The following is a 15567-nucleotide window of genomic DNA, read 5'->3' on the forward strand; positions in this document are numbered from 1 at the left end:
TTCACGAGAGACAAAAATGAAAACGTATTTGTTATTACACAAGCACAACAACATTTAAGAATGAAGCCAGAATTAAACAATATTTTTCTTATTCTCAACAAATCCCAATAAAAGACCAAAAACCAAATGCTTTCTGATGTCCCTACCCTACCCCAAGCCCCTTCACTCCTACTGGAGACATATATTTTTAAAACAGGGCACAAATATATAGTTTCTTTTCTTTTTTTAAGGTTATTTCTTGAAAGAGCTGGTTACCGTCACAGGTTTGCTTCAAACAGAAATAAATAGTGCTTTTTTTAGGGACTATTTTCAGCCACAGATATATATATGTGGTGCTCTAGTATTTATGGCAGCTGAAGAGTGAAGTGAGGAGAACACAAGTTAAAATCACAGGTTTCTCAAATGTATCAACCAGACATACATGTGTTCACATTTCCTCTTGATGTTTCTTTCTCATTAATGCACTCCACATTTCTATTGAATATTATAGAAGGGCCTCGAGTGTTGCATCAGCCAGCTTCTGTTAAATTTGACCTCAATGGTGTATTTTGTAATGCAACTGTGTCAACATAGTGTGTCAACACTTTCTGAAGAATTTTCACAGTTGTCCAACCTCTTCCTCTCGCATCAGCTTATTTTTTTTGGTCTACCTACATTAATCTGATGTTGTGTTTACTTAATGCACCCCTGCAACAAATCTACAATCTAATACAATCTAAAAAAGTTTTTAAAAAAAAGGAGGGTGCTGCGAGTGTGCTGCTGTGTTTGGGTTTGTGAGGAAGCAGTGTGGTTTAGTGTCGGCTCAGAGGTGTCAAAGCTGAAACACTTCCTCGTCCGTGTCTTCTCTCATCAACCTGCAGAGAACATCAACCAACGGCTCATAAGCCTGCTCAGACTGATGACTGACCTCACATGTGATAGACTGACTTCACATTGTCCTGCCTAACTTGATATTAGACTCTTGTCTCAGTTAAACTATTAGTGTAAAGTGTGTCTGTGTGACGTCAAGAAGCACTGATAGAGCGTGATATCTGGTAAGTATTTGCATATCTATATCTGAAATTTCATGTTTCTATTGAAAGGAGAGGTACTACAGTTCTTGGGGTTACTTTTGATGATGTGTATCTTTTGCTTTTAACATGATGACAAAAAAAAAACCCATTTTGGGCTGTTTGACAGATGCAGTTTTATCCTTGAGCCTAACTTTTTTTTACAAACGTAGGCAGATAACAAAAGTAGGCCAGACAAGTTGTGCTGAATTAGTAATAGTAGAAGTAATTATCTTTATTCAACAAATCTACTTTTTATTAATTCAAATGATAATCACCTAGTTTTGTAATTAACTCCATATGACCATGTGGATCTTTCTTTTTGTTTCAGTCTTAACGGAAAAAAATGCACATAAAAGCCTGTAAAATGATTTTTTTTTAATGTGAGTCGGTTCTTTATTATGTCGTCTTATAGTGAATATCAGAGCTCATAAACACGAACTAAAGACTAAAAACATGAATTAAAGTTTGTTAATGAAATACGTGTTACTAAAGCAGAAGACAACGAAAGCAAAAGCAAGACGTGTCAATTTTAACACACTTGCTCTCCTGTAAACAATAGGCCCTGTTCACATTTCTAGTGATATGATCACAAGTGGACAGCTTTGATACAGGTGTGAACACACCCAAGACGCATTGAGATCCGATTGCTCAAACCACATTCGGGGGTGGTCTGGCTCGCATGTGGCCACTTTCTTCTGTCTTCAAGCAGGGTGTATGTAAATGTGTCCTGGGCCACACTGACGGACCCCCTACTCAACTGACGTCCTCTATAGTCCTGCAGACTAGTGGGTCGCTGCTTCCTGGTCCGTGAACCTTCCAAAGCTGTGTTCAACTTGTTTGATAACAGGGTAAATAATGCATTATTTTGTTTTTCTGTTTTCGTGTGATTTTTTTTTTAAAAACGTAATCCACCTCCCATTTTTCCTGTTTTCCCGGTCCTCTAACCCGTTTTCGTATTCAAATTGGCAATTGGAGTTGGAATCAAACCAAAACCAGAACATAAGTTGTTTTTCGTTTGTCTGTCTAAAAGAAGCTAAACGTTGCTGGATAGTTTCCTCTGTGCTGTCAAGTTGATAACTACAACTGACCTTTTGCATGTGGAGACGAACACAGAAAATTAATTAACATTAGATCATGTCGGCGAGTCTGTAGATTTAAATAATCAATGAAGTTATGCTGCTGTGCCTCGTGCGTAAATGCGCACAACGTCTCTCAATGGAAAGACGCAGCTGCGGGGAGATCGCTGCATATAACTCTATATATTTTGTTATATATATGTTCAGATGCGGTGCTACAGCAAATCAGTAGGACAGTAGGGCGTTTGATTTTCGTGAGGGGCTCATTGTATATTTGTTTATCTTGTTATCAAACAACACAGCTTTGGACACGGACCCGGTCAGAGCGCCGGTTCAAAACAACAACATATTTGGTCTTTGCGAACGGAAATGATGTACGTGTTTATTTGCATATATAGCGGGGAAGTGAGATCTAATCACAAGTGGTCACCCCAGATGCCCGTAGAGACGCACGTTAATTCCAGGTGTAAACAGGCTGCACATTTCAAAAAGTTGCTGTTTTTCCACATTTTATAGTTTTATTTTATAGGATTTTTTTTGTTACCTACATACACATGAATACGACAAATCCAATAATAAACACATTCTTAAAAATGTTTGAAATTAGTGAAAAAATTAAAAGTGCATTCAGATTGTGACGTAGAAAAATCTCATTATTGGATGTCCTGTTTTCATCATACTGAGTGTGACAGGCCTCCATCAGGGAGGTGATCAAGTACCCACAGACCACATCAAGGCTATATTCATAGTTTATATTTACTGCTCAGATCCATATTATCATCCTGCTAAACAGTACCAATATACACTACCAAAACAGATGGAATACTAAACATCTGAAGAAGTAGCTCAATAAATTAGTGAAATTAGTGACTTAAAATGTGTTTAAAAGTCCATCCATTATGGCATCAGCAAATATAATTTAAGGGAAAAGGGCTTCAACAGATTTCTGTCAAAGCTAGAAAGTTTCCCTTAATCATAAACATAAGCTTTTCAAGAGGAAGAGAGTTCAACAACCATCACGCCAGAGTTGTCGACTCGTTCAGTCAACTGATTTCCAAAGTTGAGCTACGGTATGTTTTGTTTATAATAAAGAGAAGATAGTTGTTATCTTGTCTGTGTTGCCAGAGGATACATAGTTTAGGGCATACAGGCAACCTTACACATGTAACATAGATAAGAATATCTAAAACCAATTGGAACAGTTGAGACAATTATATCTTATATGTCCTCACATCAGTGTTTATGGATCATGTTAGAGCATTTAGACATTCTTGCCTGTCACCTACAGAAAACTTCTATCTGCACACCGTGCAAGCCTTTTATTTTCTGAGTAGTTTATTATGTCATGCAAGTGAACGATCTGATCTCTCGTGCACTGCTGATCAACTGTTTCCTTTTCTACAGAGGTGAGAGGAGATAAAGACAGGGTTGGGTCTTAAATATGTACCCTCTGTTTCAAAACATTTACAGCAACTTCTTGTTTATATATTAAGCTCCTTAAACAATAGTTTTATTGTTATTTTAAATACTTTTTAAACATGCAACATTCACATCACCTTTTTTGGCTGGACTGCAGGGACCAGCCCCATAAATGTGAATGTCAGTCGCTGACAGACTGAATCACTGACTGAAAGATGAAGTTACACCAGTAGTTTCAACTGAAAAGCACTTTAGTGTTTCATACATGGACCTAGTCTTCTGTCTGTGTGGTCTATGGTCTATGGTCTATGGTCTAAAAGTGATGCAGCAGCTAACACTGAGGTGTTAGTTGCAGCGTCACGTTTAGTGAAGTGCTATCACTAAGTCTTGAAATGTGTTGCAGTAAGTGATATAGTTGCAATTGTCATATGACATGACGTTTCACATGTCACGTTATCACAAACCAGGTCTGAAGGACATTTAGGTCCAAATGTCAGATTCAATTAGATTTCCCACTTGCAGTGTGCCATCAGACCAATCAGGCCTTTATTGTCAAGTAAGCCAGTCCTGACAAAAAGGCATCAAAACAATTGAATGAGAAGAAAAAGATTCTTTGGGCTGATACGACAAAAACTGACCTCTCTGATTTAAATGCCAGGAGCTCCTCAGAGGCTGCAGACTGGTCAAACTTAGGGACCAGTGTTACATGTCAGACCTCTTTCTCTACACATGTTTCCTGTCTCTTTTTTCACTTTCAACTGTCAAATAAAGGCAAAAATACCCCCAAAGATTAAAAACAAACAAAAAAAATCTCCAAAAACAGGAAATAATGATCAGAGCAAAACACAGGTCCATGAAAGAAAACCTTGTCTGGATCCTGCATGACAAAGATTCAACTTTCAGCTCGACAACAAATTAACAAAACACAGAAAATAATAAACCAAAACAACGCTAGAATGAATTCAGGATGAGTCTCTAGGTGTTTTATGACATCTTTGGGTAAACTTTATATTTCTTTCATTTGGTATTATATATCTATATATGTCATGTAAAGACTGGTTGCAAAATACAACTTTAATGTTAAATCATTTATAACACCAAAATGTGGAAAAAGTGAAAGGTTTTTACATTAAGAAACAGCTGTAATCATAATCAATCACATTGTAATTAATATTGTGACAATACAATATGTTTTTCTTTGTGGCATCTCATCAGTATATGTTAATACACAGTGTACAGAGAGTCAAGCAGGGAGCAAACGTTTGAATGTGCAGTTCTGCTGCCCTCTTCTGGACAACACAAATACCTCATGTAACCTTTTGGTCCATCATGTCAGTACTTGCCTTTGATTACATTGTATATGTAATTAAAGGCAGTGTGTATAAACTATTAATATTGCAGAGAAAAACTCATTTCCACTGGTTTCTTGTTCATAATTTGTATAAATATGCAACCAATAAGATTTCAAATGAGAAAAATGTGGGTGTGACTGGTATCATCAACACTTTGTTTCTTTGTGTCATTTTGTTTGTTTTGTGCTCTAGATTCTTTTGATTTCGAGCGTAGAACTGGTCTTCCTCCCTCCTGAGCGATGCCTCGTTCTTTCTTGGTGAAGCGAGGAGGGCTACACCACCTTCGGCCTGCAGAGGGAAGCCCTGACCCTGGATCAACCACGGTAAGGTTCAGCCAGCTAAAAAAAAACAAAAAACAAGACGGGGTCCTGGGATACATCCCTGGGGTACTCCACAGCAGAAACGTCAGATATTAACATAGTGTCCATTACATCATTGCAGCTCTATCCTCCTGCTGCCAAACACGCTGGAAACGAGGACCTTCAGCCATTCAATCCCAAATCTTACGGTGGGTGACAGAGAGATTTCATGTTTGTTTAAATAGCCTTTTATCACAAGATGTCTCTAATCACAGAAAACTGAAACTTCTGTAGATAACCTTAAATAATAAAATGATTTACAGCAGGCAACAGGGCACAGAATAAACCCTGTTTTGTTTATTGTTTGACAATTTTGTAAGGCATTATACAATTATTCAAACAATTTTGATGATCTGATGTTAAATATTAGATTATTTTAAAGTTTATAAATCCAGAGTTTCAGACAGTCAACTTACCTGTCTGTCTTTCCTCTTAGTCTGTAGATCTGCTGAGCCCTGCAGTCCTGTCAACCCAAATACTCTAAGTCCCTTTGAAAAAGCCGGATCTCCCACACCAGCACAATGGTCCAAACCTCATGTGAGCTCAGGATATCCAGACAAACTGTCAGTGGGACTGGGAGACTTGACACAGCACCCTCCGGTCCTCAGGGAGACCAAAAGCTCAAAGATCAGCACTCTGAGGCAAGAGTGTCCACTCTGTAGCAAAGTATGGCATCACTCTATTACATTAAATTACACTCACAACAACACAACTCTGCACAATTAAGACACAATCTCACTTATTAGTTCTCAAGAAAATTGCTAAATTGAAAAGGGAGTCTAGAAGATACAACCTGAGTTTAACTTTATTGCTATTAACAAACACTGTGACAGACAAACAGGACAACATTCCAACACAGCATACTAATAAAACCATTACCTGAATAAAACTCATTAAAATACACAAAATATTGTAGATATAAAAGATCCACAAAAACAAAATATACCTTAAAGTGCACAAAAGGTTTGAAATTCAAGTATCAGTGATTGTACAAGAAAACTGCAAGAGGAAATGTCCTCAAAAACAGGAGATGCTGCGTGAAAATCATTTCTAGTGATGTTCAGATCCTTTCAGTGAAGCCAAACTTTATAAACTGAGGAGAGCAACAGGAGGTCAGTAATTTTAGATGCAGTCATGACAAAATTATGATAAATTCAGGTGCTTTCCATACCTGATATGTGTTAAATCACACCATAGCTTCCCTTGTGACAACAAACTTTTTGAGCTTCCACAAAAAAACATAAGAGCTGATGCTAAATCATAAGGATTTTGGAAACACTGCTTTTCACATTTTCAACTGGTTTTCCTGCAATTTCAAGAAGTAGTTTCCCACTTTTCCCTCTCCTGAAGTCTAAAATGATGTTCCTCTCATCTTTGCAGCTATTTTCATGTATGTCAAGTTTAAAGACACACATCAAGAGTCATGCAAGCAGGGCACCACTGTCACCAGCACACATCAAGTCCAGCAGGAGAAGTACTGAGCAGTCAACATGCAGGGGCAAGGTCAGTATCACACCTTTTTTTTATATGGAAATATCTTATTTTCAGCTTGGACAATGGTCAGTTTTGTGCACATATGTGTTGCAACACACAGTCTCTGAAGCTAAAAACCTACATGCAGATAGAATAATGTCATAATCACGGTGCTGTTGTTTTTAGGAGAGGACGTTTGGATGTTCTGTGTGCGGAAAAGTGTTCAAGCGCTCCTCCACGCTCTCCACTCATCTGCTTATACATTCAGACACCCGGCCGTATCCCTGCCAGTACTGCGGCAAAAGGTTCCACCAGAAGTCTGACATGAAGAAACACACCTTCATACACACCGGTGGGTTTCTGTATGCCCTTTGATTGTTTGGATATATGAAAGTCCAACATTCATTTTGCCATTTAATTTCCATGGACATTGTTACAGACAAATAGCACATTGTTTCTTGTGTGTTTAATCTGTACAAAAAGCAAAGTGTGAAAAAGTTATGTGAGATTATTTCTTGTCTTGTCACTGCAACTGGCCAAGCTGGCTAGCTGTTTCCTCCTGCTTCGTCTTTATGCTAAGCTAAGCTAAATGTCTGTAGAACTCTTGAGTGAATTTTGTTATCTTTAGACAGAACCAGGCTAGCTGTTTCCTCCTGCTTCCAGTCTTTATGCTAAGCTAAGCTAAATGTCTGTAGCCTCATATTTAACATTCAGATATAATAGTGAAATTGATCTTGTCATCTAACTCTCAGCTTGAAAGCAAATATGCATATTTCAAGAAATGTCTAACTATTCCTTTTTTATGCAAAAAGGCCTCTGAATATCTTTGGGTTTTGGTTGTTGGTTGGACATAAACAATAGATGTCACCTTGGGCTCTTGGACTCTAGTGGTGGACATTTTCACAGTTTTGACATTTTAAAGACAAAGTTAGAAATCAATTAATCAAATCTAATAAAAAAGTAATCTTGTGTTGCAGCAAAATTGAGGGAAAACATAACTATGCAACTGAATTAAATAAGGTAATATATTCAATTATGATTAAGTATATAATTGACTTGATTACTTGACACACAGAAATATTCCTCTTGTCAATAACTGCATAAGGTGACCAGCTGAGCAAACTTTCAAAAAGAGTAGCGTCTGTTTATTCAGTACAGTTTGATCAACCTGTGTATTAACGTCTGCTGTGTTTGTGTATCAGGGGAAAAACCCCACGTGTGTCAGATATGTGGGAAGGCGTTCAGCCAGAGTTCCAACCTCATCACCCACAGCCGTAAACACAAGGACGACCGGCCCTACCGCTGCCCTCACTGCTTCTACAGCTTCCAGCACAAAGTGGACCTGCGGCAGCACCAGGAGCGCCACTGCACCTACCGCTGACTTTCATACAGCCGAGTCAACATCCGCAGCCTTTTTCAGAGAAAGCACTTTGAGGACATACTGTAAAGCTGCTGACTGTGTTGTCCTTATGACCAAGTAAAATACAGTATTACATCCAAAGCTATAATAGTTTATATTTTAGATTTATCCTTTAGGACACTGAGGGAAGAAAACTGTTCTTACCCTGCTCACAGGATATTATTTCATGACCCTTGATGATAATAAACATTGGCATATTGTCAGCATTAGAAAATTAACCAGTGCCAGTGAATTCAGCTTATAAAAAGTGTGAATTTTCAGGGAAATGTGCTTATCTTTCTCATATGGTCTGTCCATATCCTCAGCAGAACTGTGATTATGTGAAGGTCAACTCCAAAGTTAGTGAAACTGAGATTTCACTTTCACTTTCCCTTTACAGTAAACAGACTAAACCAGTGGTTCCCAACCATTTTTACTCTTAAAATTAAGACATGTTCACTTGTAACCGCCTGTCACCAGTTGGAAATTTGCCTGTTCTGCTTTCCTTTCCTCTTCATAATCTCGCGGCGTCTCAGGTTTATCTTGCGACACCCCTACCTGGTTGGGAGCCGCTGGATTGCAGAAGTGTAGCTTTGACACAAACTGGTGACACACTACATGATTTTTGAAAGCATTTGAAACAAATTGGTAGAATGAATGTGGTGCTGCATCAGTATTATAAGATGATCTCTGAAAAGCAGTTGTAGTTCAGTACACAAAGCTACAAAAATATCACTTTTAACTTTTCTTATCACAGTGAGAGTTCACACTGAGTCCAATAAACAGATACATCATTTGTGTTTTTGCTTTGTATTATGTTTATTCACCTTAAGTTTTGACAAATTACACTCATTGCAGTGTTTTCTTCATGATTTGAAGGAGATCTTGAGGAGAATTTTGTTGTGGACAGCTTCAGCTTTTAAAAAAAATTGTTTTTGTACCACTGAGATCTGGCAACAACATCACTGGAGTAGTCTCCACCTGATGAGCCGACATCCATTCTTTCAATGGTACGGACGTTTCCGTCTCCCATATTGTAGGATGCTATCCCTCCTGCAAAGACAAAAGTACAAATGACAACAAACGGGGGAAAAAAGTGTGAAACCATTCGGTGCACGTGAGAATCTACTGTTTCAGTCAAACAAACCTTTCAGCTGCTGCTCCGGGCTCCAGGCAGGAAACTTCTTTTGGATCCGTTCGATGAAATAAATCAAGATCTCTGTGCCTTGGCAGAGATGTTCCTCACTGTCCCACGCGCCCCGTGCAGTGTGTCCACCTCCGCTAGGATTGACATCAACCTACAGAAATGAGAATAAAACAGGATGAACATTGTTGTTATTGTATTGTAATGTGAGACTCTACTAAGAGTAAAACAGTAGTATTTGTTAAAAACCTGCATCAGTCCCCAGGCGTTATACGCTCCTCTTTTTGGGTCATAGTCTCCCCAGCCATCATGCAGCACATTTCCAGCCCTGGACTCTCTGGAGATGATGCCAGCAATAACAGCAGGATCGATTCCATATTTGTCTCCCACTGTGCTGATGATGGACTTGTACTTTTTCATTCGGCCCTGATCAGTCTCTGCCATGGTGTGTGACGCCTTCACACCTTTACAGAGAAATCAAACAGGAATATGACCTCAGTGCAACAAATGCATCTATTTCTATTAAACTTAGATGAAGGCTTCATTACATTTCTACAATTTCTTGATCAAATCAGCTCCTGTGTTTCTCTACTGCAGAGACGTTTACCTGTGTAATCCAGCTTGTCCTTCCGGGCTGTTTTCTCTGAAGCACCAGTAGTTTCAACACGCATGATGTCTCCATAACCTACAAATGTTCATATTAATAATATGAAATTATTTTTACTCTTGAAGGGACTTAACAGTTGCATATCCCACACATCCTTACAAACAAGAGCCATAGTAGTGTGTGTGTGTGTGTATACAGCATGACACTACAGCAGCTACAAAAACACAAATCTAAAAAGAGAAGTAAAAAAACAGGCACAGTCTAGGCTTGTTTTAGAAGTCTGAGGAATACTATTGTTCCCTGTGTGTGTTCACGGCTCAAAGTCAAGTTCCTTCCACAGTAAAAACAACACAATCTCTCACCCATTTTTGCTTTTTGCTCTTCTGATGATCCTCTCGAAAACTGGAATGTGAAAGCTGCAACACGGTGTCCCTCCGTCTGCCTTGTGGTGCGAACATGCAGGGGTGGCTGTATTTAAATGTTCGTGTTGCGTATTCTATTTCCCCCTGCAAAGTTCGTTATGGAGCAAGTCTGACTGGTTCGCCCGTGAAGAAATAGGAGAACTTAACGGCAAATCAGCTGATTAACAGGAAATTGCCCTCACTGACAGTAGCAGACACCGGGACTCTTCGTGTCATTAACACAGATTTGAAAATAATAAAGCACATAATTCTGCATCTGTTCGTTTTTTACTCACTGATATTTCACAGAGCAGGTACTGAAAACTCACTCTTTTATCATCAACGACAATATTCATGCTGATTTTGATTCACTTTCAGACTGAATAACATTTCACTAGTTTTGAACTTTGAACTTGAGTTTTTCAATTTCACACGGAAGAAGTATTCTGCATATGACCTGATTCAAGTGGCCATAACAAGAGGGAGATACACCATCATGGACGCTTAACAACACATACACGAATTAAACCAGCGGTTGTACACAGAAGTAAAAAAAAAAAAAAAAAAAGAGCCAGAAGGAAAACAACACAATACAGGGCGTGACCAAAAGCTTACACAAGTGTTCAACACACACACACACACGTTTTAGAGAGAAGTCCCCTAAACATTTAGACAACTCTATCTCTTATCTTCATCTGGATTTTCTCCCAGTCCACCTCAGCCCCCTCAGCATACTGCAGGAATCTCTTGTTGGTCTCCTTCCTGACAAATTTCTGCAGGAACTACACACACTGCTCTCCTTTCATTTTCATAATCTCGCAGCCTCTCAGGTTTATCTACCTGGTTGGGAGCCGCTGGATTGCAGAAGTATAGCTTTGACACAGACTGGTGACACACTTCATGATTTTTGAAAGCAGTTGAAACAAATTGGTAGAATGAATGTGGTGCTGCATTATTATTATAAGATGATCTCTGAACAGCAGTGTAGTTCAGTACACAAAGCTACAAAAATATTACTTTTCTTATCACAGTGAGAGTTCACACTGAGTCCAATAAACAGATACATCCATTGTGTTTTTGCTTTGTATTATGTTTATTAATCTTAAGTTTTGACAAATTACACTCATTACATTGTTTTCTTCATGATTTGAAGGAGATCTTGAGGAGAATAATGTTGCGGACAGCTTCAGCTTTTAAAAAAAATATTTTTTGTACCACTGAGCTCTGGCAACAACATCATTGGAGTAGTCTCGACCTGTTGTGTTGGCATCCACTCCATCATACGAATGGACGTTTCCGTCTCCCATATTGTAGGATGCTATCCCTCCTGCAAAGACAAAAGTACAAATGACGACAAATGAAAAAAAAAGTGTGAAACCATTCGGTGCACGTGAGAATCTACTGTTTCAGTCAAACAAACCTTTCAGCTGCTGCTCTGGGCTCCAGCCAGAAAACTTCTTTTGGATCCGTTCAATGAAATAAATCAAGATCTCTGTGCCTTGGCAGAGATGTTCCTCACTGTCCCACCCGCCCCGTGCAGTGTGTCCACCTCCGTTAGGATTGACATCAACCTACAGAAATGAGAATAAAACAGGATGAACATTGTTGTTATTGTATTGTAATGTGAGACTCTACTAAGAGTAAAACAGTAGTATTTGTTAAAAACCTGCATCAGTCCCCAGGCGTTATACGCTCCTCTTTGTGGGTTATAGTCTCCCCAGCCATCACGCAGCACATTTCCAGCCCTGGACTCTCTGGAGATGATGGCAGCAATGAGAGCAGGTTCGATTCCATATTTGCCTCCCACTTTGCTGATGATGGACTTGTACTTTTTCATTCGGTCCTTATCAGTCTCTGCCATGGTGTGTGACGCCTTCACACCTTTACAGAGAAATCAAACAGGAATATAATCTCAGTGCAACAAATGCATCGATTTCTATTAAACTTAGATGAAGGCTTCATTACATTTCTACAATTTCTTGATCAAATCAGCTCCTGTGTTTCTCTACTGCAGAAAAGTTTACCTGCATATCCCAGACTGTCCTGCTGGGCTGTTTTCTCTGAAGCACCAGTAGTTTCAACACGCATGATGTCTCCATAACCTACAAATGTTCATAATAATAATATGAAATTATTTTTACTCTTGAAGGGACTTAACAGTTGCATATCCCACACATCCTTACAAACAAGAGCCATAGTAGTGTGTGTGTGTGTGTGTATACAGCATGACACTACAGCAGCTACAAAAACACAAATCTAAAAAGAGAAGTAAAAAAAACAGGCACAGTCTAGGCTTGTTTTAGAAGTCTGAGGAATACTATTGTTCCCTGTGTGTGTTCACGGCTCAAAGCCAAGTTCCCTCCACAGTAAAAACAACACAATCTCTCACCCATTTTTGCTGTTTGCTCTTCTGATTGGTCCTCTCGAAAGTGGAAAAGTTTCGAGAATAAAATAAAATGATAAAAAATTATAAAAAATAATAAAAGTGAAAGCTATAATACCGTGTCCTCCGTCTCCGTCAACATGCAGGAATGGCTCTGTTAAAATGTTCGTGTTCAGTTTCACTTTCACCGCCTTATCTCACCTGCTACTCTTTGTCCCCCTTTTCCCTTAGCCACTAGGAGAACTTGACGGCATAGCAGCTGATTTACAGGAAATTGCCCTCACTGACGTAACAGGCACCAGGACTTACCCCAGGATTCCACCGTGCGCGTGAGCGCCGCGTTCCGGATCCGATGCCATTTTTCTCCGTCCTCTGCACAGCGCCCTACTCCACCGGGAGCGTGTCAGCAGCGGAGCGTCTTCACTGCGGGAAGCCTTCCGCCGTTTAAAATCAGTTGCACTCATACTACAGTAATTACAGCAGCCTAGTCAAAGCTGATAGCCTTAGCTGCCCTAAGGCTACCGTAATTACTGCAGTATCAGGGCAACTAAACTGCTCAATTTTGTTAACATGCTCAGCTTTCGTTGATTTTGTCATTTTCCTTGATTTTTGTGCTTCTACTATGGTTTGGTACGCGTTTGCTAAAGACAGGTGCCTCGTCTATGTTTTACGGAAGCCGCGTCAAGTAGCACAGAGCAGATCGAGCTACGCAGGAAGTCAGACACAGAAACAGCATTGAGCATCCGGTCAATTTTCAAAATAAAACACCCCGTGCAGACTCCTGTTCGCATATCAACAATAAACGCAATTAAAACAGATGAATAAAGAAATAATTTAACTACGTAGCCTACTTAACCATATGATGAAAAAGTGAAACGGCACCCAGTTTAAGCTTGGTCTTAATTGAAGATGGTTAGTTTTATAACAAAAGAGGAAGCACCCCTAACAAGTATACAAATATGTATCAGTCTGTGGCTGAAATTTGGGGAGATGTGTACCAAATCATTTCTCTTTAATGGAACAATGCACCCTTAAAAACACATCTCGAGTTTTTGAAGGGCTACGACTGACTGTGACAGAAGCTCGTCCAACCTGCTGAGCGCACACACCCAAACATAAGCAGAGAAATGCAGTGTATGCAGTCCAGTACAGGCAGGAGTGCACAGACCTGTATGACAAAACAACTGCTAAACCAGCGCACAGCACAACAAGGTCAGTTAGTTAAATGTTATTGTCTAACACAGTATCAACAAGCATGATTTAAAATACATAAATACAGTAAAACAGAGAGTATGATCAAATAACACGGGAGAAGGGCTAGATTCTTCCTCCTCGGGTCAGGATTCATGCAGTCCAGCTACATCTGAAGTGACAGTAGACAGAGAAGACAGGTGTAAACGACACAGTCCCAGGTTCAATACCTGAAACCGACTACCAGTCAGAGCTGAAGAAGCCTTTTGGATGAGATGAGTAAAATCTCAGTCACCTCTGAATTGATTTTTCAGTATTAACACAACAGATACTCATAAAGGTCTACACACACACACACACACACACACACACACACACACACACACACACACACGGAGAGAGAGAGTGAGAGGAAAGAAAGAAAAAAGGGAATAGGTGACTTCACAGTGTTTAGCCTGAAGTGAGCATAAAATCACTATAATAACTATAATAAAATAACTTTTTATTTGCACCTGACAGTCTTAACTCAGGTGGAAGTGGTCCAAGGACAAATATCTGAGGGCAGACCGGCAACCCAATAGAAATAATATCACATATAGTTTGTATGACCTTTTCCCAGAATTTCACATCTGAACTTTTGCTTCACAAATATCAGCAGCCTTGAACTCATCCGTGTCATGTAGATGTATACTTCACAGTCTGCATCGTGGCCACTTCACTGCAGGTAACCAGATACAGAGGCTGTGTAAGAAAGTCTTTTTCAGTTAATTTAACTGTTTAATTATATCTTCTGTAAATACCTCCCTATATTATTAAAAGTCTTCTCTATACTGCCAGATACGTAAATATGGTGCTGAATACTAAACTAACACATCTTTAAATAATGACAAAAAAAAGACTACAGATGACCAAAAGAATCTACATTAAATATCCAACATTTGCAATATACAGTACGTGCAAACCAAGAAATATTATGTTGTGAAACACTAATCGCCTGAATCCTGCAGATGGCGTTGCTGTCAATGAAATTATAACCTAAAAAACACTAAACATGCACGACGTTCAAAACATAGCTAACAGCTGTATTTCAGGCTTGATGGCTTATTTTATACAACTCTTTAATAACGAGTAAAAAATGATAAATGATCATTTAAAAGAAAATGTTTTTGAAAAGAGTTTTGGAGGAAGATCTAACAAGCCCAGCAGGCCCTGAAGACCTTTTCACACCAAGATGAATATGGTTTATGTAAGTCTGCTATTGCTTCCTTTGATCTTTGTTTATTGCTGTTTATTGAAAACATCATATATGGAGACTATAGATTAAGTAATATCGACACCTATGAGGTTTTCTCTGCATTCTGAGGGGTTTTGAGTTGTTAAGGCTCAGAGTTTTGACATCCTAAGTAGCAAAACTGATACAGTACAATTTACTTTTATTTGTCTAAATAACAGACACCCTTAATATATTCTAAATATATCATATCAAAATCCTATCACATTTTTAAAGAGGTTTTTATGATCAGGTGATTTTCAGATGAGCCTTCTGAGAACTCACTTTTCCGAACCCAGTTACCTTTGACTTTTCCCTTCTTGACTGATCCTTTAACTGCTGTTATCTCTTTCCTTCTATGACTCATTTGATCTGCAGACTTTTTAGTAGTGTGAAAATAAAATCTCAGTCACACCTGAACTTTAACCTTCCTGATATCAG

General features: G+C 39.0%; 3 protein-coding genes across 7 annotated transcripts; 1 reads left to right on the plus strand and 2 right to left on the minus strand.

The window, feature by feature from the left end:
• The first annotated feature begins 683 nt into the window (after positions 1 to 683).
• Positions 684 to 8930, plus strand: LOC137174969 (zinc finger protein Gfi-1b-like). Of its 2 annotated transcripts, none has more exons than XM_067580532.1 (7): positions 684 to 1034; positions 5092 to 5222; positions 5341 to 5407; positions 5695 to 5924; positions 6639 to 6761; positions 6918 to 7083; positions 7934 to 8930. In XM_067580532.1, the coding sequence occupies exons 2-7, from the start codon at positions 5139 to 5141 to the stop codon at positions 8110 to 8112; spliced, it is 849 nt and encodes a 282-aa protein (XP_067436633.1). In that variant the 5' UTR covers positions 684 to 1034; positions 5092 to 5138; the 3' UTR covers positions 8113 to 8930. The 2 variants fall into 2 exon arrangements, with proteins under 2 accessions (XP_067436633.1, XP_067436644.1); XM_067580543.1 differs by lacking the exon at positions 684 to 1034 and adding an exon at positions 1745 to 1900.
• Positions 8931 to 9032: 102 nt separating this feature from the next.
• On the minus strand, positions 9033 to 10804 carry LOC137174977 (lysozyme g-like). The gene is made up of 5 exons (XM_067580556.1): positions 10244 to 10804; positions 9882 to 9959; positions 9524 to 9738; positions 9278 to 9428; positions 9033 to 9183 (listed from the first exon to the last, which is right to left on the minus strand). Exons 1-5 carry the CDS (start codon positions 10245 to 10247, stop codon positions 9050 to 9052), a joined length of 582 nt encoding a protein of 193 aa, XP_067436657.1. The 5' UTR covers positions 10248 to 10804; the 3' UTR covers positions 9033 to 9049.
• Positions 10805 to 11351: 547 nt separating this feature from the next.
• Positions 11352 to 13133, minus strand: LOC137174988 (lysozyme g-like). 4 transcript variants are annotated; one of them, XM_067580590.1, is made up of 5 exons: positions 12975 to 13133; positions 12307 to 12384; positions 11949 to 12163; positions 11703 to 11853; positions 11352 to 11609 (listed from the first exon to the last, which is right to left on the minus strand). In XM_067580590.1, exons 2-5 carry the CDS (start codon positions 12368 to 12370, stop codon positions 11476 to 11478), a joined length of 564 nt encoding a protein of 187 aa, XP_067436691.1. In that variant the 5' UTR covers positions 12371 to 12384; positions 12975 to 13133; the 3' UTR covers positions 11352 to 11475. The 4 variants fall into 4 exon arrangements, with proteins under 4 accessions (XP_067436691.1, XP_067436709.1, XP_067436699.1 ...); XM_067580608.1 differs by having other exon boundaries at positions 12867 to 13092; XM_067580598.1 differs by lacking the exon at positions 12975 to 13133 and adding an exon at positions 12784 to 12894.
• Positions 13134 to 15567: the final 2434 nt, after the last annotated feature.

The sequence above is a fragment of the Thunnus thynnus genome, chromosome 3 (assembly GCF_963924715.1).
Source record: "Thunnus thynnus chromosome 3, fThuThy2.1, whole genome shotgun sequence".
NCBI lineage: Eukaryota > Metazoa > Chordata > Actinopteri > Scombriformes > Scombridae > Thunnus > Thunnus thynnus.